The sequence below is a fragment of the Dendropsophus ebraccatus genome, chromosome 1 (assembly GCF_027789765.1).
Source record: "Dendropsophus ebraccatus isolate aDenEbr1 chromosome 1, aDenEbr1.pat, whole genome shotgun sequence".
Taxonomy (NCBI): domain Eukaryota; kingdom Metazoa; phylum Chordata; class Amphibia; order Anura; family Hylidae; genus Dendropsophus; species Dendropsophus ebraccatus.
The window spans coordinates 12936056-12946406 of record NC_091454.1 but is presented as its reverse complement, the minus strand read 5'-3'; the positions used below and the strand labels follow the sequence as shown (position 1 = coordinate 12946406).

Below are 10351 nucleotides of genomic sequence, written 5' to 3'. Positions count from 1 at the left end.
CCGCCCTGATCGCCACCCCCGCCGCTCCGATCACCACCCCCGCCGCTCCGATCGCCCCCGCCGCCCCGGCCACGAGCATACCTTAACTGCTCCGCGTTGCAGGTGTTCGAAATCCCCGGCTCCCCTCTTCAGTGCATTGATTGGCTGAAGAGGGAGCGGCGGGGGTGGCGATCGGGGCGGCGCAGGGGGCTGCGGTTGACCGTGGGGGCCGGGGCTGCGGATGAGCGGGGGGCAGGGCTGAGAGTGGACCGGGCTGCGGGCGCGCAATCTTAAAACGATCGCAAAACGATTTTTCCGTACGATATATCGTACCGTCTAAATGCTCATCGTTATGAAAAAAAAAAACGTTACTCCGACATTGTTAATCGTGCGATCGGGCCAATTATCGTCCCGTGTAAACCCAGCATTAGAATCTGTTCACACTGACATTATGGTTTCCATTATATAGATAACATGACACCAATGATGGACCCCATTGACATAACATGGTCCGTCAGCCTTAAAGGCGTATTCCCATCTGGTAAAGATGGTTTCCCGGCCGCCTGTGGTATGTTTGGAGGTGATGAGGATGTCAAAAACAGTTGGAGTAACTTCCAACTGATCCCCGCAAGATATTCTGTTTACGTAGCTTGTTGAGTTGCATAAAAAGCATTGCTCCCATTAACGTAAATGGGAGCTAAGCAAATTGCGTAACTCTTTTGATTTAGCTGTCTGGCTTTCATACAGGACAGAGGTGGCTGGGAAGCAATTTTTATGAGATGGGAATACCCCTTTAAGGCAGGGAGGGGTAAATTGCAGCCATCTTGTTCCTTCCAAAACAATAGGGTCAGGTGGAGGCAAACCAACATGCTTGCCCCTTCTCTCATTTGTCTATGGAGAGTCGGGAGGCTACCATATACCTTACCCAAGTTGCATTGCATACAGTGTTATTGCTGCACTTTCCAAAAACAGCTCCCCTTTGTCCTTAGGTTGTATGAGGTATTGCAGCTTGGCTAGATTCACTCTATTGAAGCTGAGCTGTAATTCCACACACAATCTCCAGACAGAAGAGGGTCTGTTTCTGGAAGAAAGCAGCCATGTTTTTCTTTAACCCTGGACAGTCCCTTTAAGGGTACGTTCACACTTACCGGATCAGCAGCTGATTTCATTTAATTAACTGAACACAGCATCAAATCTGCACCATCAAATCTGCTGCGGATCCTGTGGGTGTGAACGCACCCTAAGGGTGCGTGCACACTACGGAATTGCCACGTATAACCCGCGGCGTATTCCGTCGCTCGTCCCCGCACGCGGCGGCGCGCTTTTCCGCCGGTGCCATAGACACTGTTCTGTGCACGGGCGGATTCCGCTTTCCGTCGAAAGAATTGACATGTCAATTCTTTTGGCGGAATGCGGAATCCGCCCGTGCATAGAATAGTGTCTATGGCACGGACGGAAATGCGCGCCGCCGCGTGCGGAGAGGAGCGACGGAATACGCCGCGGGTTATACGTGGCAATTCCGTAGTGTGCACGCACCCTAAAGGGGTTATCCAGCCCTACAAAAACCACTTTTGCACCACTCCTGTCTCCAGTTGGGTGGGGCTTTGAAACTCAGTTCCATTGAAGTAAATGGAGCTTAATTGCAAACCAAGCCTGAACTGGACACAAGAGAGGGGGAAAAGTGGCCATGTTTTTGTAGCGCTGGATAACCCCTTTAAGGATGGGGAATTGCTGAGGGTCTGACCACCGAGGTCAATGCAGTTCCAAACCCAGCTATGTTCCTATTGATAGTGAATAACGCAGTGGCCGGGCACGCACACGACCTCTCTTTGATCTTCACTTTCGTAATCGGTGGGGGTCTGGGGAGATAGGTGATCAATTTTAATCCTGGGAGAACCCCTTTAAGCGCCCTAATCTCATAAGCCGTGACATGTACATGCCGTGTGTCAGACGCAGTGTCCGGTGTCTGGACGTCAGTTTTATTAAAATGACCATAGACGAAATCACGGATAGTAGTCGGAGCACCTACCATTGTTTTGGCTCTTAGGGCATGCTGGGAGTTGTAGTTTCACAACAGTTTTCAATCAGACGATCATGACCAGGAGTACCAGAACGTAATAACATTTAGCTCAGTAGATCTCATTCTACGTTGGTCTGTGATGCCAGCGTGTACCCCGCTCCCTCCTCCCCCTGTGTCCTTGTTAGGAAGCAGGCATGGTGCCCCCTGGCCCACCCCCTCCCCTCACCCGCTGGTCTATTGGTTAATGATCAGCCAGAGACTATCTGTGTTTGGTATGCAGGACAGTGTGAAGAGGAGGGACTGGTGCCCCCCCCCCTCCTTCTCTCACTATAGAAGTGGCGTGGGTCTCTGGAGGTAAGTATGGCACCAAATTAGCCCCCTGTATTGAATCTAGCATGCTACGTTCCTTCAGTGTCTAACTTTTGCCAAGTAGGAAACTTTTTGCACCGAATTTACTATGCTTTCGCCCATAGTCGACCCTTTAAAGGGGTTATTCAGCGCTACACAAAAATGGCCACGTTCTTCCAGAGACAGCCCCTCTGTTGTCTCCAGTTTGGGTGCAGGTTTTGTAACTCATTTCAATTGAAGTGAATGGAGCTTAATTGCAAACCACTCCTGAACTGGAGACAAGAGTCATGCTGTCTGTGGAAGAAAGTGGCCATGTTTTTGTAGTGCTAGATAGCCCCTTTAAGTGAAGTAGTGATCTAAGTGGCAGTCATTTCTACGTTTTCGTGACTGGTCGGAGTCAAAACTACAATTCCCATCATGCTTGGACAGCTGAAGCCAAAGCTTTGGCTTCCAGGTGTGATTTTCCTTGGACCAGCTGTGTACAGAGGGCTACCTTTATGGTAGATATTAGGGAAAGAAAGATTGGACATGTTCTATTTCAACTGTCTGATCCTTTTGTTGAAGGTGTTTACATATGCATGCTCAGCTAAGTGGAGAGTACACGTGTGTTAGGGGATCAGGAGGGATAGCTGTAGGTTGGGATTTTAATTGCCTGATCCTTTTGTCAAAGGTGTCTGGCATCGGCTTTTTCCTCCCCATTAACAACATACGCATGCTCAGCTGATCCGAGAGTATGGAAGTATCTAGAAAGATTGCTTTTGGCTAAAAGAGTGTTTAGCACATAGCTATCCTAAACATATGGCCAGCTTAAAGGGGTACTCCAGCGGAAAAAAAAAATATATATATATTTTATTTCCCCTCCAAATCAAAGTTGTCATTTCTGTAAATTTGTAGGTTACTTCTATTAAAAAATCTTCAGTCTTCCAGTACTTATCCGTTGCTGTATGTCCTGCAGGAAGTGGTGTATTCTTTCCAATCTGACACAGTGCTCTCTGCTGCCACCTCTGTCCATGTCAGGAACTGTTTTTCTATGGGGATTTGCTACAGCTCTGGACAGTTCCTGACATGGACAGAGGTGGCAGCAGAGAGCACTGTGTAAGTTTGAAGAGAATTCACCACTTCCTGCAGGACATACAGCCGCTGAGAAGTATTGGAAAATTGCAGATTTTTTTTATTAGAATTGATTTCTAAATCTGTATAACATTCTGACACCAGTTAATTTAAACAAATTTTATTTTTGCCGGAGGCTAAAAACACATGAGCAGCACCACACTTGTGCAGCAATTGTCTGCCGCATTTCAGCCTCATGCAGCTCATGTATTTTCGCTTCAAGATGAAAACCCTGTGGACATATCATGTTATTTTGGCCACTAGATGGCACTGGATTTACATGCAAGGATTCTATTCATTAGAATGGGGAAATGTTGGCTGAAAGTTCCATTTAGATAAATAGGACATTCAGAGACGTTTCTGTACGTCAGCCACCGTCACTCTAACCCAACGAGGTCCTCAATATGAGCGGTGTTATTCTTCAGTAAACTGTGTCAGTACTATAGCCTATTTCCTGTTCAGCGCTCCCCGGAAGGAGATCACATCATGGACGGTTCTCACCGCTGAGGTCGTAGATCATTCTGACAGTCAGCTTATATATTCACAGCAGGTCGTAAAATGAGTCACTTTTTGGTGTTAATGTTTGTCTCTGCTTGTTTTATGTGTCTTCTATATTCCTTTCTGCTATGCAATGACATAGAGCTGGTGAAAGAGCTCTGGACTGTACAGGTCGGCACTGTGCTGAGCGAATGACCTACACAGTACAATGCTATAGATGGCCTGTGGGTGAGAAGAGGTTACTGATGCGCTAGGTTTGCTATATAAAATATGGACAGGATTCCAGAAGGATTACGTCAAGCACTACCCTGATACTTTTGCTGAGGCTGCTGAGAAGCTAAAGGGAGGGGGAAGGAGATGACTACGGCTTCATGAGTGTTGGTAGATATAAGGGAAGCCTTAATTTACCTTTAAGGAACAGTGTGACCGATCTTCAGTAGGCAGATTAACTCACTTTGTAGTTACACAGGTTACAGGTCTGCCATTAACACAAGGCACAGCTGCCCACACCTTCATGGGTTGTCAGAGATGAGAAGGAAGCCTTGATTTACCTTTGAGGAACAGTGTGGCCCACCTTCAGCAGACAGATTAGCTCACTTTGCAGGTACACAGGTTACAAGTCTTCCATTAACACAAGACACAGCTGCCCATGGGTGTTGGTAGATATTAGGGAAGCCTTGATTTACCTTTGAGGAACAGTGTGACCCATCTTCAGCAGGAATATTAGCTCACTTTGCGGGTACACAGGTTACTGGTTTGCCATTAACACAAGGCACAGCTGCCCACAGCTTCATGGGTGGACAGAGATGAGAAGGAAGCCTTGATTTACCTTTGAGGAACAGTGTGGCCCACCTTCAGCAGACAGATTAGCTCACTTTGCAGGTACACAGGTTACAAGTCTTCCATTAACACAAGACACAGCTGCCCATGGGTGTTGGTAGATATTAGGGAAGCCTTGATTTACCTTTGAGGAACAGTGTGACCCATATTCAGCAGGAAGATTAGCTCACTTTGCAGGTACACAGGTTACTGGTCTGCCATTAACACAAGGCACAGCTGCCCACAGCTTCATGGGTGGTCAGAGACCCAGCAGCCAGGTTACTTCATTTTGCAGGTACACAGCTGTAGCTTTCTCAGACTCTCTGTTTTTCTCCCCACCCCCACCCCCACTTCCTGTAATTTGTCCTGATCTAGCTGTTACTAGAGACAGACTTCCCCTGCCAACAGTAAATGAAAAGCAAATTGCAGGGAAGGGAGACACCTAGTGGTCAAAAGTTTTTTTTTTTTTTTTTTTTTTAGGGTTAGGAATAATTTTTGGTTAATAAAGTAATGTACAAACATTGCTATATCACATGGAAGGAGGTTTTCTTGAAACACCATTGCTTATTTGAAGGTGTGAACCAGTTCTAAAGTAGGACCCTGTCATGTCTGGTGGCTTATCTCCCCAAGATTAAAAAAGAACAGCAGTTGAAATCCAAGGTGCCCAATCCTGCCATTGGATGGGAGTTGAAAGTTTGGCCAACACTTATCTTACGTGTATAACTATGACCCTGGATGAGTGAGTGGATGTGCTATTCACATCATAGGTCATAGCATTATTTAATAGTTTGTTTGTTTTTTTTACATCAGATCGGATGAACTACAATGCTGGTCTCTGCCCTTAGAAGATGTTCTTCCGGAGTACCCGGCGCCATGATCAGGGCAGGGGGTGCCGTGACCCACAGACGGTTGGAGAGCCAAAGTAAGTTCCCTTTGTAAGTCTTTAAGAGTTCTTAAAGGGGTAGTTTACAAACAAAAATCTTTCAAATCAACTGGTCCTAGCAAGTGACAGAGATTTGTAATTTACTTCTATATATATATATATATAAAAAAAAAAAAATTCCAGTACTTATCAGCTGCTGTATGTCCTGCAGGAAGTGGTGTATTCTTTCCAGTCAGACACAGTGCTCTTTGCTGCCACCTCTGTCCATTACAGGAACTGTCCTGATCAGGAGAGGTTTTCTGTGGGGATTTGCTACTGCTCTGGACAGTTCCTGCACTGTGTCAGACTGGAAAGAATACACCACTTCCTGCAGGACATACAGCAGCTGACAAGTACTGGAAGATTGGAGATTTTTTAATAGAAGTAAACTAAAAATCTCCAAAACTTTCTGGAACCAGTTGATTTAAAATAATTTTATTTTGGGGAACTAGCCCTTCAATACAGGGATGGGGAATCTACACCCTTCAGCTGTTGTAAAACTACAATTCCCATGATGCCTGGGCCTGGCACACATTACACACTCATATGGAGATTGTCATTAAGGGGCCTTGAATTTAATATTTTTATGTCTTGCCTGAACCTAAATTTCCCCTTTAAGGCTCCGCATTCAGAATCCATCCCAGCGTGGAGGAGGCACTGGCGGAGGGCCAACCAGTCGTGGCACTGGAGAGCACCATCATCACACACGGGATGCCGTACCCTCACAATATCAGGTGAGGGCGGATGTCTTGTGTTCTTTCCGTTGATGTCCGACCCCCGCTGGTTACTGACGCTTGTCTATATCATGTATGTGAACAACAGCATGGCCAACCAAGTGGAGGAAATAGTGCGGGCCAATGGGTCAGTACCCGCCACTGTGGGCGTCATAAAGGGCAAAGTGCACATCGGCCTCTGCGAAGAAGAAATCAAGTTCTTGGCAACCGGCAAAGACTGCGTGAAGGTGTCGAGGAGGGATCTGCCCTATGTGCTCAGCCAGGTTTGTGTCATATACTGCTAATGGCATAGGAATATGGGTGCCGCCATGATGGATATTCTACGCTCTATCATGGGTATCTACATTTATTGGGGGATATTTATCAAACATGGTGTAAAGTGAAACTGGCTCAGTTGCCCCTAGCAACCAATCAGATTCCACCTTTCATTTTCCAAAGAGTCTGTGAGGAATGAAAGGTGAAATCTGATTGGTTGCTAGGGGCAACTGAGACAGTTTCACTTTACACCATTGTGTTGTAATTCCTGCCTCTTCCAGGGCCTGTCAGGGGGCAGCACCGTGTCGGGGACAATGGTGGCGGCACATCATGCCGGGATCCCTATCTTCGTCACTGGAGGGATTGGCGGAGTACATCGCGATGGCGAGAACAGTACGTTATTTCTTTCTTTTTATAGCATGGTAGAACTATCTAAAGTATTACGGTACGCGGCGTTCATTTAAAGGGCAACTCCATCTTTTCCTCTTTGGCTTCAGCAATGGATGTCAGTGCTGATCTGACCGAACTTGGAAGAACCCCAGTAGCTGTTATTTCCGCTGGGGTGAAATCCATCCTGGACATTGGCCGGACCCTGGAGTATCTGGTGAGTGAGGAATGGCGCGTTTACCAACCAATCAGAGCTCGGCTTTAGTTCTATTAATGGCACTTCATATACAGTTGACAATATACAATATGGCCCCACTTCTCCAGTTTCCCCCCTGTTATATGCAGCAAAAAAAATAGATTTTTGTGGGTGAGCCCCCAAGTAGGTGGAGCTTATATTAATTGTATTCAAAAGGGGCGTTCCTGTCAGTTTAAACTTACAAATTTGTCTTGTCTGCCCCTAGTGGTCAACTGTGGAACTGCTAGTTCATCAGTATAGTACATGGAAGCCATGGCTCTTAGGAGGTCCTTAGGAGGACCTCTGACTATATCCTTTCCTCTTTATTGTATCGATAGGAGACCCAAGGAGTCTGCGTTTCCACGTTTGGTGATTCCAGAGACTTCCCGGCTTTCTTTACCCCGCGCAGTGGCTTCAAGGCCCCATATCATGTCCGCGATGAGGAGGAGGCCGCAAAACTTATCGGTACGGTGGTAGAAATAGGATATTGTGATCCATTGGTCATCATGGCCACTGTTCATGTATATTGTGCCATATCTTCCTCCCACAGCCAGTTCTCTGGAGCTCAGGCTAGACAGCGGCGTCTTGATCTCGGTTCCTATTCCTTCTGAGTATGCTGCGTCTGGACAGATGATAGAAGAGGCCATTCAGCAAGCATTAGAGGAGGCCAGGTAATACGTATAACCAGGGGCATGACTATGGTGGGTGTAGATGGTGCAGTCATATACATAGGACTATGGTGGTGCCATGCCTGGGTCCTATACAGAGGACTATTTGCCATGCCTGGGTCCTACACAGAGGACTATGGTGGTGCCATGCCTGGGTCCTACACAGAGGACTATGTGCCATGCCCGGGTCCTACACAGAGGACTATGTGCCATGCCCGGGTCCTACACAGAGGACTATGTGCCATGCCTTGTTCCTACACAGAGGACTATGGTGGTGCCATGCCTGGGTCCTACACAGAGGACTATGGTGGTGCCATGCCTGGGTCCTACACAGAGGACTATGTGCCATGCCCGGGTCCTACACAGAGGACTATGTGCCATGCCTTGTTCCTACACAGAGGACTATGTGCCATGCCTTGTTCCTACACAGAGGACTATGTGCCATGCCTGGGTCCTACACAGAGGACTATGTGCCATGCCCGGGTCCTACACACAGGGCCGGTTTTAGACTAGATGTGGCCCTGGGCAAAGTTAAAGGTGGGGCCCCAAATGCTGAAATATTTTAGCAACAATTTAAGGTCCCCATACATGTTACTCTTTTGTTGGTGGTACCTGTTGCTCCTGGTGGGTTCGGCCATCAGCGTAAGGTGTATGGGGCTCTCTGGACAGTCCTCTGACAGATGATATCAGTGGACATAGGGGGTCGAGCTTGATGGAAAATCAACGCCCAACCTCTTTGTTCTCAGAGAGATAAGCCGGCATCAGATCTGTATGGCTATGGCTTTCCCCTCTCATAGAGAACACAGGAACACTCAGATGTGCCAAATTTCTGTGTATGGGGAGGACGGGACCGGATGGGACAGATAATTGTCAGCTGAAGGATTGTTCAGCCAGCAGTTATTGGAAGTGTACGGCCACTTTTAAGGCCGTATTACACGGCCTGATATTCCGCAGAAGCGAGCGCCAATCTGGTAGAATGGAGCTCGCTTAGAGAGCCTACTACATGGCTCTTTTATGATGCAGCAAAAGCTATGGAGGAGATTTATCAAACTGGTGTAAAGAAGAATTGGCTCAGTTGCCCCTAGCAACCAATCAGATTCCACCTACTTAGAATGTGAGTAATGAAAGGTGGAATCTGATTGGTTGCTAGGGGCAACTGAGCCAGTTTCATTTTACACCATGTTTGATAAATTTCCCCCCCTATGTGTATATATACAGTATATCATTAGTGATGTGTGTGCAATCCTTGCTGTATATAGTAAACAATAAAGATATATACTACCTGATTAAAGTCCCCCGGTGTCCTCAGGCCTTGTCTGTGATATATACTACCTGATCATGTTCCCCAGTGTCCTCTCAGAGCGATAGCGTCCTGATTCGGACAATTTTCGCTCCATGTATTAGGGCCCTTACTCAGTTCAGAAGGTTACATGCCGGGACTGCCGCTATATGCCAGGACTGCCGCTATATGCCAGGACTGCCGCTACATGTCAGGACTGCAGCTACATTATGAGTCTGCCGCTACATGTCGGGACTGCCGCTACATGTCGGGACTGCCGCTACATGTCAGGACTGCCGCTACATGTCAGGACTGCCGCTACATGTCAGGACTGCCGCTACATGCCGGGACTGCCCCTACATGCCGGGACTGCCGCTACATTATGGGACTGCCCCTATATTATGGGACTGCCGCTACATTCTGGGACTGCCGCTACATGCCAGGACTGCCGCTAGTGGTGTAAACACAAGAACTATTTATATGAATTGCATTAAAAAAATAAAATAAAAAAATCACTATAATCAGGACCAAATATTACCTCCATACCGTTATTGAAGAAAACACACTATATATAGGCTAATATTACCACCATAAAGTGACCGCCCCATAATGACTTTATATACACTATATACAGACCAATATTACCGCCATAGAGTGACCACCGCATGACTCTTTATATACACTATATACAGACCAATATTACCGCTATAGACTGACCACTGTATAATGAATGACTCTATATACACTGCATAATGACACTTTATACAGACCAATATTATTGCCAAAGAGTGACCACTGCATAATGACACTTTATACAGACCAATATTATTGCCAAAGAGTGACCACTGCATAATGGCTCTATATACAGACCAATATTACCGCCATAGACTGACCACCACATAATAACTCTATATACAGACCAATATTACTGCCATACAGTGACCACCACATAACTCTATATACACACTATATACAGACCAATATTACCGCCATAGAGTGACCGCCACATAACTCTATATACACACTATATACAGACCAATATTACTGCCATAGAGTGACCACCACATAACTCTATATACACACTATATACAGACCAA

The 10351-nt window shown here is 46.6% G+C and overlaps 1 protein-coding gene across 1 annotated transcript in view; it reads left to right on the top strand.

The window, feature by feature from the left end:
* Positions 1-2313: 2313 nt before the first annotated feature.
* The window catches only part of LOC138789064 (uncharacterized), a 24213-nt gene continuing 16175 nt past the window's right edge, over positions 2314-10351 (top strand). The window contains exons 1-8 of the mRNA XM_069967608.1: positions 2314-2353; positions 5585-5696; positions 6316-6430; positions 6519-6693; positions 6967-7078; positions 7183-7289; positions 7646-7772; positions 7858-7978. Of these exons, the coding sequence (XP_069823709.1) occupies positions 5600-5696; positions 6316-6430; positions 6519-6693; positions 6967-7078; positions 7183-7289; positions 7646-7772; positions 7858-7978 (854 nt within the window). The 5' untranslated portion in view covers positions 2314-2353; positions 5585-5599. The remainder of the gene's footprint in view (positions 2354-5584; positions 5697-6315; positions 6431-6518; positions 6694-6966; positions 7079-7182; positions 7290-7645; positions 7773-7857; positions 7979-10351) is intronic.